Genomic DNA, 18967 nt, shown 5'->3' on the forward strand with positions numbered 1-18967 from the left:
CTGAAATTTTTTGGCCGAAGTAATTAAAAAAATGTTGACGCATAATTTTAATGAAATCTATATATATATATAAAAACCGGCAGATGGTATTAAAAAACCACGCGTAATTTTATTTAAATCTTTATATATATACGCTGGCAGATAGTCATTAACTAAGTCATTAACTGACCGTACACGGATCCTAGCGTATCCGTATCCGTACCAATTTCGGATTCGGGGATCCGCGGTTCCACCTCTTGCCTTCAGCGGATCCGGTAACTTAGGTTACAATATGCCCAATGGGGTCTTCTTCATATGACAATGACTCTATTGACTTCTTGACTCTATAACAAATCCTAGAAGCACAATAGATGCTTGGCCTCTATAAAAAGACCTTGAACATGAAACCCATACTACAAAAAATAACAATAATATTTTTTCTTTTTTTTTTACAATATACAAGAATCAAGAGTACATTTCATATTTATGAAAACCGAACCTAGTTACATATTTCAACACTCCCTCTTAACTAGGGAGGTATTCATAATGGTACATGGACATTCTCAAACTGAAGAGATCTCATAAGAAGAGTTGGATTGGTAAGCCATCTTATAAGTTATTATTTCATCTTATCTCATTGCATCTCACTAAACCAACTAGCATTGTCACATAGCAAGGCCTTGACTAACAACTCTATCTCTCCACAAGATCAAAGCACAATGTTGGCAATACAAATAACTGATAGACACCATCATCATTGTCTCTAAGGCACATACCCCACCCGAGTGCTTAAAGGGTATGTCCTTTTATGACAATTCATGTCTTGGAATAACACATACTCAAGGAATTTCCTCTTCGACTTCTCTTACCTATTTGATGCCCTACCTCATCCTCAAAGATTATCAAAAACTAGATGCCTACCAATCCTTCATTCTTTCTTCACAAAGTGAAAACAAGAATGATGTGTCTATCTCTCCCTCTCAACTAGGGAGGAGATATCAACCAATCCCAGATTGTCTCTCAAATACACAAACTTCTTATTAGGAAAAGATTTTGTCAAAATGTCAGCTACTTGCTCATCGATGGAGATATACTGTAGCTGCAACACTCCATCATCATCAACTTTCATATGTAATGATACTTGTTATTTATGTGCTTTGTCTTTCCATGGAACACTGGGTCTTCAAACAACATTATGCAACTGGTGTTATCAAAATGTATAATCATAGGTCCATCAATCCTTCAAACAGGTCAAACAGCAGATTCCTCAACCAAACAGCTTCTCTGCTTACTTCACATGTTACAATGTATTCAGCTTCAGCACTACTCAAAGCAATTGACTCTTGCTTTTTAATCATCCATGATATCATAGAGGATCCCAAACTAAAACATCCTCCAGTAGTGTTTCTTCCATATGTCTCACTGCCTCCCCAATCAAAATTTGTATATCCAATCAATTGGACATCATTCTTTCTATCATACTTCAGGCAGTAATGGGTTGTTCCTCACATATATCTCAGTATATGCTTACCTGTTATCCAATGGTCATACTTGGGCTCTATCTAAAACTGACTGAGAATATTCACTCGAAAGCAAATGTTTGGTAGAGTGTTCACCAGATACATCAAAGAGCCAACCAAATGTCTACCCAATGTTTTAAAACTCCGACTCAGCCGAGGGTCAACTCCAACTCCGACTCTGACTCGGCAGAGGGTCAACTCCGACTCGGTATTGACTCCGACTCTGACTCGGCCGAGGGTCAACTCCGACTCGGTATCGACTCTGACTCTGCCTCGGCCGAGGGTCAACTCCGACTCGGTATCGACTCGGCCAACTCGATTTCAATGACTCGGTCGTTGTAAAAAATACATTAAATATTTACTTTTTCATAAAAAAACATAATTTTAAAGACTTTCATTCATGTTTCCAAATACACAGCATTAGAATATAGATAGAAGACAACATATGATCAAAGTAGGCTCATGAATATATCTGTTATATCAAAATGGCACCCAATGCATTGTCCTATACATACATGATGATGATATAGAGATCAAAACAAACACACATAACCAAGGAGGCTAGAAATGGCCTCTACAACAAAAGTAAATTGTGACCAGTACTACTAGCTATTGCTAGAGGAGCCAAGATCATCTGGATCAACCTTTAGATCAGACTCAGACAGGGAGCCCCACGGCTCCTCATCATCATCTCCAACTACAACTGTAGAAGTGGTAACACTAGCAAGCTGTGCAGCTGCTGCAAGCTGAGATAGACGAGATATGTGCTTTTGTCGTGGCTGAGCAGAGGAAGCGCCTGCAACTGGAGGACTTGTTGGCCTTGAGGCTGAGGCTGGTACAAGTGGATCAGGATCTACATTCAACTGAACATTATGTTCAAGTGATGTTATCGTCTCATAATCATAATCAATATCCACATCAGTATGAAACTCTGTTGGATGACTCTCCACTACCAATCTAATGTTGGATCAATGTCTTCCAACACAATGGGATCTGAATTAGGTCTTTTGTTCAGCAATTGGTTGCGTCTGAGCCGGAGGTTGTATTGGACATAGACTAGATCATTTAACCATTTTTTATCCAAACAGTTTCTCTTCTTCGTGTGAATCCTCTCAAAGACAGACCAATTGCGCTCACACCCAGTAGCTCTGCAAGTTTGACTCAAAATATGAATTGCAAACTTCTGCAATTTAGGACAATGGCTACCAAAAGCCTCCCACCATTATGTTGCAAAAAAAATAGGAGTGTAATGAGTTAGCTCAACAAAATTACAAATTATATCCAACTTTCAAATTATAAACGATTTAACAAAGTAAGTATTAAGAATTTGAAAATTGAAATTTTTGTTTACCTGGCTCATCTGCTTCCCTTGCAATCTCTGCTAGGTTCTTCCCAAAGGTACCTGAGGCATTGCTGAAGGTTGTGGTCTGTCGGTGTATCTCCAGCTGATCACACTCCCATGGGATCATGCGATCAGTGCAGTCAGTCTAACCTCCCCCTTCAAAGCCCCTGTCTCCTTAGCTTTATAATGATACCGTGGGTTCAAAAAATACCCAACTGCATGTATAGGGCGATGGAGTTGATTGTTCCATCTTTCATCAATGATTGCCCAAATGGGCCCATACTTAGCCACTTTATCCTTGTATGCCCTCTTTATTTTCTCTTTTGCTTGATCCATAGCCTCATAAATGAAGCCCATAGCCAATCTTTCCCCATCCACCAACCGCAACACCTTAACCAGTGGCTCAACAAGCTTCACAACCTTTGTTGCCTTTCTCCAAAATATTTCTTCATTAACTTTCTTTTTCAACTCTTTTCCTTCCTGTTTGTGAGACCACTGGCTTTAATTCCATTCTTCACTAGAAAATATCTTTTCCAAGTTTCTATGTTGTGAAAGCATAGATTGCAATGTCAAAAAATGAGTAGCAAATCTAGTGATGGCAGGCCTAATAATATCCCTGCCCCTTGTGTGTTTCCTCATCAAGCTCAAAATCCATGAATGATTGTAAATAAATTATGTTATGCTTTTGGCATGATCTACAGTGTTTTTGACCCAATCTAATTTGCCAATATCCTCAAGCATGAGGTCTGTGCAATGTGCAACACAAGCAGTCCAAAAGATGTTTTTGTGTTTTTCCTCTAATAGTTTACTAGCAAGAACATAGTTAGAGGCATTATTTGTGATGACTTGAACAACATTAGCCACCCCCACCTCCTCAACAACCTCATCCAATAGCTGAAACAACAATTGTCCATCTTTTACCTTATCAAATGCATCAACTGATTTTAGAAACATGGTTCCCTGTGGGCAGAAGATAAGAAAGTTTATGATGGTACGGTTTCTTTGATCAGTGCATCCATCTGACATGATGGTACATCATGTTCTTGTCCATGAGTTTTTGAAATCTTTCAAATACTCATTAATGGAGGCAATTTCCTTTTGCAAACGACACCCCCTTATCTCATGCATAGTAGGGCCTTTGAAGCCTTTTCCAGCAACATGTATGGCATCAAACATAGGCTCATAATATGGTGAACAGGAAGCATTAAAGGCGATATCAGCATTATACCACCATCTACATATGTAATCACAAGCAGTCTCACTCAATTCTTTCTCCCAATGGTCATCTGAAGTGGGCTGCAAAGTTCTACTAACTTGAGGACCATGTGCATCTGATGGAGAGGAGGGTGTGACAATGAAATAACTTTTGATATTCATATCACCTTTCTTTTTCATTTTACCCTTACCCTTTTCTTGAATAGACTCCAAAGAGGGAGGAACATATCGGAAGGGGTTGGATGCATCAGTACAAGGGATAGAGGAAGAACCCTCAAAATCAAAATGGGGGTTGGTAGCCAGCATTTTTTGTATATTCCTCTTCCTCCCAATTTCAGCCTCTAACTCTTTTTGCCTAGCCTTTTCTTCTTTAAACTTCTCAAAGTTGGCTAACAATTCCTTCCTAATCTCCCCAATTTCATCTGATTCACATGGAGTAATTTGGCCTCTAATCCTCGCCAAGTGTTGTTTCAGCCTATTAATGCCCCCAGGACCTTCCTTAATTTTTCTATGGCAAAATTTGCAATGCATTTGACTATCAACCATTTCAACATATGCCCAAGCAGCATCTTTCACTCTAGGTGCCATTTTTTGACTTGGAAATGAAAGCAAAAAATCTGAAAATGAAAACAAAAAAAATAGCATTGCTTCAATGTTCATTTCTTTCACAAAAAACACTCTTTTCAATTTCCAAATTTGCACATAAAAATTAATAAGCAAAAACAAATTTTTACAAGTGAAAAAAAATACCTCCAAGCACAAACTGCCTCCTCAAGGTTGCTCCAACAAACCAACTCCTCAATGCTGCTCCAAATGGTTGCCCAAGAAGCTCCTCACTCCTGCTACAATGCTTGCCCAAGACTCCTCACTGTTGCTGCAAAAAAAAACTCCACAACTCCTCACAAACTCTCGCTCAAATTCCCACTCAAATGCAATGAGATCGCTGAAGAAATGAGAGGGGTTGGGCGGGTTTTATAGGGTTTAGGAGAGGGAAATGGACCCCAAATAACCTATAAGCAAATTACAAATCTGTTTGGGGTCCCCAAAAAGCAAAAATAAAATTAAAAAATCGTTGTTTTTTGAGTTTTCGGGTCGTTGTCACCAAGCCGGCCGAGCAGGCTGGGTCATTACTGAGCCGGCCGAGTTGTCTTGTAATAACCTGGCCGACCGAACCGGTTTTATGGCCAAATCGACCCAGTGAGGGCTTGACTCAGACCAACTCGGCCGAGTCGACCCAGTGAGGGCTTGACTCAGACCAACTCGGCCGAGTCGACCCAGTGAGGGCTTGACTCAGACCAACTCGGCCGAGTCGACCCAGTGAGGGCTTGACTCAGACCAACTCGGCCGAGTCGACCCAGTGAGGGCTTGACTCGGACCAACTCGACTGAGTCGGTTCCGAACCAGCCGATTCTTAAAACAGTGGTCTACACCTAGTAGGATCCACAGGGCTTGAATCAAAACTTCTTAGCCTCTTCAAATTTGTGAAGCTTACTTGCAAGAATGCAAGTAATAGTGCATCAGCGCCAGATCCTTCATATTGAATTTTGTTGCCAATTGCTTCTTGCATTCTTGAATACAACCTTCTACACCTATTATGTGAAGATCATTTACATATAGAAAAATGATTACAGGTTTCATTCTTCATTACCTTGATATAGAGATTTGAATCAGCAGAACTCTCGAGAAGCCCAATCTTTGTAGGTATGTGTCCATCCATGCATACCGAACCCTTGGAGCTTGTTGAAGGCCATAAAGTGCCTTCTTCAGCCTACAGACATGAATCCATTATCATTCACTTCAAATCCCAAGGGTTGTTTTATATAGACTTCTTCATTGATAGTACCATTCAGGAATGTTGTCTTGAAATCCATTTAGTGGATGTTCCATCCCATCAATGTTGCCAAAGAGACTAACGATCGTATATTCGTGTATCTGGCTGTAGGTGCAAATGTCTCTTCATAATCGATGCCTTCTTGTTGGAAGAAACCCCTAGCCACAAACCTTGCTTTATATTTCTCAATACTTCCATTTGTTGCATGCTTAATCTTGTAGAGCCACTTGGAAGTCACCACAGATTTTTCTTTCGGCCTAGGAACAATTTCCCAAACTCCATTCTTCATTATTGATTGATATTCTTCATTCATAGCATCTTTCCATTCTTGATGATTGACAACATCTTCAAAGGTGGATGGTTCTACTTCAATCAACTTTGTCATATAAGCTGCATACCCTAAATATCTTTTAGGCTTCTTACTTTCCTTGAATGTACCCTTGGTTGCTCCATGTCCTTCTGCATCTTGAAGAGTAGACTTCAACCAATTAGGTCTCTTTCTATTTTCAGGAATGATGACTTGTTGCACAAGTTCACTAGGACCTTCTTCTTCATGATTGGAATCTTCTTCCTCCCTAGAACATTCTTCAAATATCGGTAGTTCTTCATCATCAGAGTCAATCGGGAGATCTTTAGATTTCTTATATGCAACACTTTCATCAAAGATCACATCTTGGCTTACTTCAATTCGGTGCCCTTCCTTTATGTAGATCCTATATGCCTTTGAAGAGTTACTATAGCCAACAAATATGCCTTTCATGCTTGTAGGATCCAACTTCTTTCTTTTATCTTTTGGAATGTGAATGTAGACAGGACAACCAAATATCCGAAGATGGTCTACACATGGTTTCTTCCTAGTGAATGCTTCTTCAAGAGTCATGTTATCCAATGATCTGTGAGGACTTCGATTTTGAATGTAGACAGTTGTTTTAGATGCTTCACCCCATAGAAATTGAGGTAAGTCTTGATCATGCAACATAGCTCGCACATACACCCTAGCACATACTCCTCTACGCTGAGGACATCCTCGAAGAGCAGGAGATTTTTTTCTATTCTCTATTGGCTGTCTTGCATTTCTAATAAGTAACACTTTCTTCAATTGAGCAATTCTTATGCTCTGCTACTCCATTTTGCTCTGGATTGTATGGAACTATCAGCTCCCTCTTAATTCCATCCTCCTTAAAGAAAGTTGAGCTCCTTTGATGTGTTTTCTCCTCCATTGTCAAATCTTAGTATTTTTATCCTTCTTTCTGTAAAATTTTCCACTTTTGCTTTGAATTCTTGAAATTTTTTGAATACTTCATCCTTGGACTTTAGCAAATAGATCCATGTTTTCCTTGGGTGGTCATCAATGAAAGTTGCATAATATAGATGACCTCCTAAAGACTTTGTTATGACCACAAACATCAGAGTGAATGAGATCCATAATTTCTTTTGATCTTGAAGCACTGCTTCCAAATGGTTTCTTAACATTTTTACCTAATGCACATCCCTTGCAAACTCCTTCATGATCTTCCTTAAGTTCAAGGATGCCATTCACCATTGTGTTTAGAGTTGGTAAGATTTTGTAGTGAAGGTGTCCAAACCTTCTATGCCAAAGCTCACATGGGCTAACTTCAATGTGAACCAAGGCTTGAGAGAGAGGTGTGAGTAACCTGTAGAGTCTTCCTTCACAAATCCCAATGACTTTTGCATTGTTGATGCTAGAGCCTTTATCCCATACCATAACCTTTCCATCTATAAAAGCGACTCTATCTCCCTTATCTTCTAGACATGAAATAGAAAGTAAATTCTTTTGCAAACCTGGTACGAATAAAATGTTGTTGAGATGTATGTTTCCTCCATTTTCCAACTCCAGAGAGGTTGATCCAATTCCTCTTACAGGATAGCTCTTCTTGTCACCAAGTTCAATAGAGTAGGAATATTTTCCTCTTGATAGGGTCTTTAGTTGTTTGTGCTCACCTGTCATATGTCTGGATGCTCCACTGTAAATTACCCATATATTTTCATCTTCAAATGTACCTATAAGTGTTGAGAATAACCCTTTGTCCTTTGTAGTCGAAGTCTTGGTTATATGATTCATGATAGATAATAGGATATCCCAAAATGCTTTGATGCCTTGCTTGAGATGACTTGCCATCATAGAAAACTGCTTCAATGACTTCTTCAAAGATGTAGTGATCTTCATCATGCCCTTTGTCAAACTTGCCACGGATACCATGTTGAGAAATCTAGAGGGATACAATTAAGATGATTTCTCTTATACTTGATAATTGTTTGTGATGTATTTTAACTTTTACTTGATTATTTGCTTCTTCTCTTATTATTATGTAGTTCTTATCATCAAACAGCTACAAAAAACATGAAGATCAAAAGTACACAAGAACACAGGATGTAGGTGTCGAAGAATCTAGGGCATGCATAATTACATTGATTCTTCGTTACATGATAACAATTTGTGAAGTGTTTATATAATTTATATTAGATTGATGTTTACTTCATTATTAGCGAGTATATGTTAGCTTCATCAAACTGCTGTCAAAAACAAAAGAGACAAGAACACAAAGTATTTGGCTTTCTGCCAGGGCCAAAATCTCTCCCTCTTGGAGAGAAAAACCCACGCAAAATTCTTCTTATAGAGATTTCATTGACGAATACCAAGACCATGACCCTTGACACATTCTGCCACTCCAAGACCAAGACATTAATCCTCCACTTCATCTCTGCTGGGATCATCATCCTTGTTGCACCTCTGAGGTCACCATTATTGCTACCATCATTGAGAGGACTATTGTTGGACCTTAAGATCTTCACTGAACTGATCTTTGCACCATGATTGTTTCCTAGAAATCACCACTTAGATGATCTATGTACCTTCATCAAGATCATGACTAATATGTATGCTATGTACTGCACAGAAATCCTCTTTAGACCATCATCAAGATCATGATTATAATCGGAATCATGACTATCCTAGAAGGTATGCAGAGACAGGTTGATTATTGTGATCCTCTTCATCAAGACTGTGAGATAGTAATGATTATGCTAAATTATTGTGATCCTTCTTTCTTCGGACTGCGTCTGCACTTTCACGGAAGTCTGTTGTAGCTTACGCTAGGATTATATCACTGTGACCCTTCTCCTCACACGATGTCTAGACTGTGATTGTGTTAGTGGTAATGACCATCAGGTGACTGCATATAGAATAATTGTCGAGACTCTGATAGTCACAGTCTTGGATGCTTCTTCCCATCATATCGAGACCACTGAGAGGGCTTCACGAAGACTGTGGTTCACTGTGCCATCCGAAGTCTTGTTTGCTTGCGGCTATGTCTGAGATTATATCTAGCCCAGAACGTACGTTAATACTATGCATATATCCGCAGCCTTTTTCTATTCTATCTATTCCAGGACTTTACCTTCAGATTGCAAGTATGTCGAGAGGGTGTTAATCTAGGTTTTGCTGCTCCTTATACCCATCCGAGGAGGCAGTTGAACCCTATATCTAACCTACCGAAAATGTGAATCCTCTGCTCCTTTTACACCCGAAAATTCAGAGACAGATTTGCGAAATTTTCTTGTGTTATTTTCGCTAACCCTTCATGGGTATTTAGAGTAATTTGCCCATATATGCAAGCCGACATGAGTTTGGGAACCGTTATGACTCTTTATTGCACCGACATGACTTTCAATTTCTTAATTAATTTGATTTTACAGCGGACATGAATAGCTTCTTCTTGATTTCGCTTGCAGACTTCTTTGGAGGATTATGCTTGGTCTTTGGAGGGCTTCTACACACCTTTGTGGACTTGATTACACTTACATAAACTCATGAAGAGTTTCAATACACATAACATGACTCTTTGACATAAATAAATCCTAAAGACATCAAGAAGAAGTCTTTCATCTAGTGACACTTCTTGCTCATGAAACCCATGTAGCAAGGCATACAAAAATAATTTAATACATCAATTACAAAGATCATGTCATTATGAAAACTGAACCTAGTTACACTTTCTTCAACACTCCCTCTTAACTAGGGAGGTATTCATAATGGTACTTAGTCATTCTCAATCTAAAGAATTTATTATAATAAGAATCAGATTTGTAATCCATCTGTTATAGCATCATTTCAACCAACATTGTTTCCATTTAGCAAGGCCTTGACTAACAGCTCTATCTCTTACTTAGATCAGAGCACAAAATGTTGGCGAGACCAATCACTGATAGACACGCATCATCATTGTCTCTCTTAAGGTCATACCCACCCGGATGTTCGTAGAGTATGCCCTACAGGACTATTCTCATCTTGGGTTCCCAGCCCTCAAGAATATCGGTCCTCTTGCCCACTCTTGTCTTGGATGCCCTACCACATCCTCAAAGAGCGTCGGATGCCAGATGATTATACAATCCTCCATTCTTTCTTCCAAACTGAAGACAAGAATGTCATGTCTAGCTCTCCCTCTTAACCAGGGAAAGTTCCAAGTTTCTCTTTACTCAGAAACTTGCTCGAGTTCCTTTGCTCATAGGAACTTCCCAGAGCTCCCTCTTACCCAGGGACTCTATCATCAATGCTTTATAGGGTCTTCTAGTTGACTGATGATTCAAGACTTTGATGTCATCAATTTCTTCACATGTAGGGTCAACCATCCATTACTTTCCTCCGTCATGTCATTCCTTCTTTTCCAGAAAGTATCCTCCTTGGCTTCATATCTGGGGCTTCCTTCATAAGCTCATCTGTCTTCACTCTTCTTCAACAGTGATTGCTCTGGATCACAAGGTACATAGTTGTGACATCCTTCACAACTCTTCTTTCCTTGATCCTGCACACATACCCAGATTTTTCCAAGAGGTCAGACACCAAAAACAAATCACATATTACCTTTTGGTGATGGCCTTCTTCTAGTGACATCTTCTTGTAGGCATCAATCATCCTGCATACATGGTGACACATCTCCCAATGATCGTTGTTGTCAAGCGTCCTCATCCTTTCAGAGTTTCATCAGAGTCTTCTCATCTTTACGGGAGATTTCCTGGTCAAGTCTTCCTGATTCTCCGAATGTTGATTGCCTTCATCATGGTTGCATGCTTCACGATCTCTTCCATCCTTATATCTTTCATTCCTGGTCAAGTCTTCCTGATTCTCTGAATGTTGATTGCCTTCATCATGGTTGCATGCTTCACGATCTCTTCCATCCTTATATCTTTCATTCCTCGGAGATTTCATAGTTCTTCAATGGTCATCAACTACCTCATACTACATTATGAGGACATATTATGTTGATTTCATCTAGTTTGACTTATGTCTTTCTGCATCCTTTCTGAGGAGGAGATCTATTCCCTTTTGATCATGCTTGATCTATTTTATCTGCAACCACATATCATGACATTACAATATCAAATGCAAATACAAATACAATCATACATACCTTATTTTCCTTCCGATATTTTCCTGCAGCTTCCTTGATTGAAAAGATCTTCAATCCCTTGTACCTTATTTTCCTTCCGATATTTTTCTACAACTTCCTTGATTGAAAAGATCTTCAATCCCTTGGTCTGCTCCATTCTTCATGTCATTGAACCACCAACTCATGAGTTCCAAGAGTTGGAATTTCTGACGAGACATTTGTTGCCTTCCCGGACTAGGAGATCCTCCGCTGAGATCTCTATCAGAGATCCTTCAGGGTCTAATATCCCCATCTGGCAAATGTTTCCTTTGACTTCTTCCTCTTCTTCAATGTATAACGAGATTCCCAAGAGCTATGTTCTTCATGATTCCATACGAGCTCTTGATGCCACGATGCATCTTACTATGTTCATATTTGCAGGGACTTCTGATAGGATCCTTTTGAGAGGGATACCATCTCATCCATAGTGAAGATCCATTACTCCCTCTTTCCCTTGATCCTTTCCTCAGCTTTCTCCATCTGTCAGGTAATCTTTTCATAGTACTTACCTTGTCAACCTTTCGTCTTCTGCACTTATTTGTATCCTATCAACTTGCCTTTCTCTATCTGACTGTTGACATAAAGACCACAGACTGTTGATCGAGGTAACCTTTTTGTTTATGGACATATGTTACCTTGCTTATCAATACCAATGATGATTATCATTTTTACTAGATCTCTTCATTGAGATCTCATGAAGATATTTCTTCATCCTTTGGTGCCCTCTGTACTTTATTTCAGTAAGCTTTTGTGTTTCCTTTCTTACTTCATAGAACCTTGAGAGTTCTCATGACTTTAGAGGAGACCTTGAGGTATTGACTTCACTCCTTCATGATAATTCTGTCAATCCTACTGCAAGAACTTTATCTATCAGATAGATCTTCTTGCACTGATGAAGTCAATAAACCAAAACTTAAATAAAAGATACTTACTTGATACGTGAAGACAAAATCTTCACCTTGATCATGTTGGTTGTAAACATATTGATGCTTCCTCCGAATATGATCCTTGTTGAAGCTTATCTTCAGACCTTCAAAATGATTGTCCTGAATATCTGATCCTTGCAGCGTCGACTTGAGGTTGATTGCCATGATGTAGAGATCCATCAATAGGTGCTATTATGGTTGTGGCATCGAACACCTTCATTCTTTATTGAGTATTGTCCATACAAATCATGTTGTAGATGATCTGCTTCTTTGTATGGGAATTCGGGTTGTTCTTTGAAAAGATCAATCACTGCAATGTTGAGATCATGCCAAGGTTGTTGCTATAGACCAGACTTCGACTTCAGACCTCCAAAACCCTTGTTGTAGATGACTGTAGATGTGGACTGCTTCTTGGATTGTCTCCTTGATTAGCCATCCTTGTGTTTCCCATACTGTTGTTGCAGATTGACCCTTTGATCTAGGGTTTGATCAAGGTATAGCTTTTTAGTTTGCTATGCTTGCATGTCCCTTTTTCTTCCCTTCCTTGACTGTCGAACCAATCCCTCTGATACCATGTTGAAGAATCTAGGGCATGCATAATTACATTGATTCTTCGTTACATGATAACAATTTGTGAAGTGTTTATATAATTTATCTTAGATTGATGTTTACTTCATTATTAGCATGTATATGTTATCTTCATCAAACTGCTATCAAAAACAAATGAGACAAGAACACAATATTTGGCTTTCTGCCAAGGCCAAAACCTCTCCCTCTTGGAGAGGAAAAGTCGCGCAAAATTCTTCTTATAGAGATTTCATTGACGAATACCAAGACCATGACCCTTGACACATTTTTCCACTCCAAGACCAAGACATTAATCCTCCACTTCATCTCTACTGGAATCATCATCCTTGTTGCACCTCTGAGGTCTCCAGTACTGCTACCATCATTGAGAGCACTATTGCTGCACCTTAAGATCTTCACTGAACTGATCTTTGCACCATGACTATTTCCTAGAAATCACCACTTAGATGATCTATGTACCTTCATCGAGATCATGCTCTTCAAGAACGAGATCATGACTAATATGTATGTTATGTACTGCACAGAAATCCTCTTTAGACCATCATCAAGATCATGATTATAATCGGAACAATCACTGTCCTAGAAGGTATGCAGAGATAGGTTGATTATTGTGATCCTCTCCATCAAGACTGTGAGATAGTAATGATTATGCTAAATTATTGTAATCCTTCTTTCTTTGGACCGCGTCTGCACTTTCACGGATGTCTGTTGCATCTTATGTTAGGATTATATCAATGTGACCCTTCTCCTCACACGATGTCTAGACTGTGATTGTGTTAGTGGTAATGACCATCAGGTGACTGCATATAGAATAACTGTCGAGACTGTGATAGTCACAGTCGTGGATGCTTCTTCCCATCATATCGAGACCACCAAGAGGGCTTCACCAAGACTGTGGCTCACTGTGCCATCCGGAGTCTTGTCTGCCTGCGGCTATGTCCGAGATTATATCTAGCCCAGAACGTACGTTAATACTATGCATATATCTGCAGCCTTTTTCTGTTCTATCTATTCTAGGACTTTACCTTCAAATCACAGGTACGCTGGGAGGGTGTTAATCTAGGTTCTACTGCTCCTTATACCCATTCGAGAAGGCAGTTGAACCCTAGATCTAACCTACTGAAAATGTGAATCCTCTGCTCCTTTTACACCCGAAAATTCAGAGAAAGATTTGTGAAATTTTCTTGTGTTATTTTCGCTGACCCTTCATGGGTATTTATAGTAATTTGCCCATATATGCAAGCTAACATGAGTTTGTGAACCGTCATGACTCTTTATTGAGCCGACGTGACTTTCAATTTCTTAATTAATTTGATTTTGGAGCCGACATGAATAACTTCTTCTTGATTTCGCTTGCAGATTTCTTTGGAGGATTATGCTTGGTCTTTGGAGGGCTTCTACACACCTTTGTGGACTTGATTACATTTACATAAACTCATGAAGAGTTTCAATACACATAACATGACTCTTTGACATAAATAAATCCTAAAGACATCAAGAAGAAGTCTTTCATCTAGTGACACTTCATGCTCATGAAACCCATGTAGCAAGGCATACAAAAATAATTTATTACATCAATTACAAAGATCATGTCATTATGAACACCGAACCTAGTTACACTTTCTTCAACAGTACGCTGCAAGTCAGGGCCAAAACCTCTCCACTTGAGAGGAAAACCCACAAATCTCTTCTTATAGATTCTTCAAATGACGAATTTCAAGACCTCTAGACCAAGACCAATACCCTTCCAAGACCAAGCCAGACCTTCTTGATGATGTGCTTCTTCTATCCAAGTCAAACCCAGTCAAATCTCTTCCAACTGCACAATTTCGACCCCAAACTATAGAATTTTGGCCTCCACTGCAAGTCTGAAATTTTCGGCCCCTACAACAGTTGTTGCTTCCACACGTGTGAGCAAATTTAGGGCTTCCAAGGTTTCCTAGCTCCTTCACTTGTGTTGCTTCTCTTTCTAGGGCTTGTAGGTGACCTAAAAGTCCTTTCTTTGACCTTCTTTCTACAACTTCAACCTTGCAGTTGCAAAACCCTAGCCTTATCTTCGCACGTGTTAGAGGGAGAGAGAGAAATAACCCAAAACCTTCATCCTTCGTCCTTCTATCCTTCTTTGCTTGCCTTTCTTCTGCTTCTCCTTTGCTTGGATGATGAGAAGTGAGTGAGTGTTCATAGGAGGTCAAGCTTCTCCTTCGCTTGGATGATGAGAAGTGAGTGAGTGTCCATAGGAGGTCGAGCTTCTCCTTCCCTTGGATGATGAGAAGTGAGTGAGTGTCCATAGGAGGTCGAGTTCCCTCCTATATATGGGCTTCCAAGGAGAACGACATGCCCTAATGAGGCCAACTTCTTAGCTGCCAGGCCAACTTGACCTTGGAGGGGTATTTTGACACCTTAAATACAAAAATAATTCTTTTGACATGTTACAATATGCCCAATGGGGTCTTCTTCATATGACAATGACTCTACTGACTTCTTAACTCTATGACAAATCCTAGAAGCACTCAATGGGTGCTTGACCTCTATATAAAAAGACCTTGAGCATGAAACCCATGCTACAAAAAATAACAATAATAATTTTTCTTTCTTTTTACAATATACAAAAATCAAGAGTACATTTCATATTTATGAAGACAGAACCTAACTACATATTTCAACAAGACTAAACCGGATTATGTAATTGGGAATATAGCAAAGCTATGCAGAACATGTCACTGTACTAAGAAGGTTGAATGTAACTTTTCCTGCTAATGCCCATGTTTCCAGCCCACATGGAAAAGTTCCATTTGGCAACACTTGGCCCTTTCATTATAACTTGGAGTTAATACGGAAACCCTAACCACACTAATAAAAATGTTGAATGCACTGGATTCTTCTAACAAACCTCACGTCTGAAATATTACAAGTGCCTTTCCTGTCAGGAGTTGCCCAAGTGGTTCGATAAATGGTGTTGCCACCCACCTCAGCTCAAAGCCTGGCTAAACCACCCAGTATGGTTTGTGGGCTATTATATCAAGCCAAGCGGTTATAGTGTGCAATGCAGTCTCTGGTGGCATGGATGATACTGTGTTATAGTTATCCATTCCCCCTTGTACAAAATATATATATAAAATATTAAAAGTGTCTTGCTATGGTTTAACTATCTCATATGAAACTGAGGAGCAATTTATTAACTGAAGGTCCAAGCAATGCCATAAAACCATCAACCTAATTATGACCCACAAAATGAGATTCTGCAAAGGAAGAAATAATGCAGCTGAAAATCATATTGCATGAAATGAGCCAATTGACAGTAGCATGAAAATGCTACAGAAATGTCAAATGAAGGGTGAAATGAATTCAAAACATAACAAGCAAAACTGACCTAAATGAGGCCACGCAGTAAGCACTATTAAGGTTCTTTTTTCTGCTTTGTTTTGTTCCAAGTCCCTAAGTCAACAAAGCCTTTTGGCATCCTGCTTTGAGACAATGACAGTTTTATAAGCTTGCAAAACCTGAAGCTTCAAATTTTGCCCAATTTGAAAAAGGAAAAGCAATAGGAAAAATAGATTTTTGCAGATTGACTGAAAGGAACTCCATTTCTGTTGAAGTAGCTAATTCACCAAACCACCAGCATTAAATTCCATGGACCCAACAAAACACAAGTTGTTCAAATCACCTTTCTTGTATAAGTTACCGAACAGCCATTCAGGAACACTTAGTCAAAATACTGATTCGCAAATTCTGAAAGGAGTTAGGAGGTGACAAAATAGTCCTGAGGTAATATCATTCCATAGAAAGCAGGTACACGACTTGCACAGGAATCACATACAATGAGAGGAATAAGCACCTCAACTGCTTTCTTCTAATGAAAAAATTCATAGTAAAAGTGTTTATTCAGGGGTTTCACTCCAGTGTGATGAGTTTAAAACAACAATTGAATTAATTTACAGTGTAATGTAAAACTCAATCAACTTAAATATCAGACATTATATACTATCCAAAGATCACAAACATAACACTGTAACAGAAAATAGAGAATCCCAACATACCTCTTCCTGAATACTGTTGCTGAACTCCTGCAGACTTCCTTGGGGTGGCTGCACTGATTCGCATAGGTCTAGTAGAACAATATACACCATTCATTTCTGTCATTGCTCGAGCCCTCTCACTCTCCTCGCCAAACCTCACAAATCCATAACCTTTTGAACGCCCTGTGTTTGCATCCATGACAACCTTAGCAGCTTTCACTGATGGATATCGAGTTTGGAAAGTCTCCTGCAAGACCAAATCCGAGACATCTGAATCCAAATCTCCCACAAAAATAGAATAATCTGGACCTCCATCCAGACGCCTTTCTCCCATGCTAAATGATGCCCAATTCATTCTGAAAGCTTGTTCAGTGTTGGGCATTAGCGTCCCATTATAAGTTTGCATAATCTTCTCAGCTGCTGTACGTGATATGAACTCCATAAAGCCATAACCCTCTGACTGTCCAGTATACTTATTACGGATTATCTTGGCAGAAACAAGCTGTTCAAAAGCAATGTGTCAAAACAACATATGCACATCACTTTAGTTTGACATCAACCCATCCAAAGAGTCTATAGATTAAATGTAAACAGTATCAAAATAAAACAGCCCAAAATCAATCCAACATAATCAAGAAGTTCAGGGCACATTTAGCATTAATAAGCATTTGATATGCAATAGAGATCATCCTAGCTTCCCAGAAACAAGCTGTTCAAAAGCAATGTGTCAAAACAACATATGCACATCACTTTAGTTTGACATCAAACCATCCAAAGAGTCTATAGATTAAATGTAAACAGTATCAAAATAAAACAGCCCAAAATCAATCCAACATAATCAAGAAGTTCAGGGCACATTTAGCATTAATAAGCATTTGATATGCAATAGAGATCATCCTAGCTTCCCATCTGGATCATCAATGTTATCTTAGCAAGGTAGGATATATTGGGTTTGACTCTTCCAACTGAATATTCAATAAACATTATATAAGACAGCCAGCTGTTGACTGCCAAATGTTGCTTTTACACCAGATCTTTTCTATATTTACCTAACTCCCTTTTCTAAATTTACTTAACTCAAAAGACTTATCTCCATTATTTTATTCCCTCTATTTGTTACTCTTGTTATTATTAGTCAGATATTAATAAAATTATTTTATCTTAAATTTCAATGCAAGTGCCACCTCAGTAGACTCACTCATATACTACTATTCAAAAATTGCTATTTGCATCTGTCTTGCTGCAAGAACTTAGTGCTCAGCCACGCACTTGTCAAATCTTTATCAATACAGTGTTCAAGGTTGAAATAAAATTTGCATAGGAAGAAGGCAACCATTTCAATTTTATAACCGCCATTATTTTCGCAATCCTATCAGTTGATTTTAATTGATCTCTAATCTCCTTGACTTTTAGCAAAATGATCTTCCAGGGAGCCAAATTCCTCATTTTAATTAAGAACAACATGTTTTCAAGTAAAAATACTCTCCCTTTGTCTGAGGTTTCACGCATCTCATGTAGATTCTGTAACACTACTTAACGCCCCCTTGAGTTATTATGAGTTGTGGAAGGTAAACTCATAAATGAATGTAAATGATTCCATACTTATATGCATACGTACAAAGAAAGTTATAAAACGAGCATATTAAATATCTATATAAACATTTTCAATCCATTGAAATGAATAATCTAACCGCATCGTATATCATCGAATTCATGCCACGGTCGCTCTTTGTCAAGGTCATGTGCTCCGAGGTTATATTCATATATATAACGATAATCAACGTATATACCGATGTCTATTCGAACTATGCATAAGTCAAATGAGAACTTGGTAACTTGTCATACTTGTGTTTACGGGTCGACATAACCCACCCACTCTATCCCATCAGGGTCGGAGTCCTAAGGTTCGGTTTTCACACTTTACCACCTCCCAACTACCCATCGAAGGTTCACAACAACACCAGTTATAATTATATGTATAGAATTGGCGTGTTGCATATGATGGCACTTGGTCATAAACTCGTGTATCCTAGGCCATGGTGGATTATATAAACTCCTGGCCAAGATATTGGAATTGATAGCACACATTGGGTTCCTTTATGA

The 18967-nt window shown here is 38.9% G+C and overlaps 1 protein-coding gene across 2 annotated transcripts in view; it reads right to left on the reverse strand.

The window, feature by feature from the left end:
• The window catches only part of LOC149265138 (polyadenylate-binding protein RBP47-like), a 51861-nt gene that overhangs the window by 8922 nt on the left and 23972 nt on the right, over nucleotides 1-18967 (reverse strand). For both annotated transcript variants that reach the window (XM_089429150.1, XM_089429153.1), the window contains exon 2: nucleotides 16886-17366. In XM_089429150.1, coding sequence (XP_089285276.1) covers nucleotides 16886-17366 — 481 coding nt within the window. The remainder of the gene's footprint in view (nucleotides 1-16885; nucleotides 17367-18967) is intronic.

Source organism: Pinus tabuliformis, chromosome 6, assembly GCF_031772625.1.
Source record: "Pinus tabuliformis cultivar Carrire ecotype Pingquan chromosome 6, CPIR1, whole genome shotgun sequence".
Taxonomy (NCBI): domain Eukaryota; kingdom Viridiplantae; phylum Streptophyta; class Pinopsida; order Pinales; family Pinaceae; genus Pinus; species Pinus tabuliformis.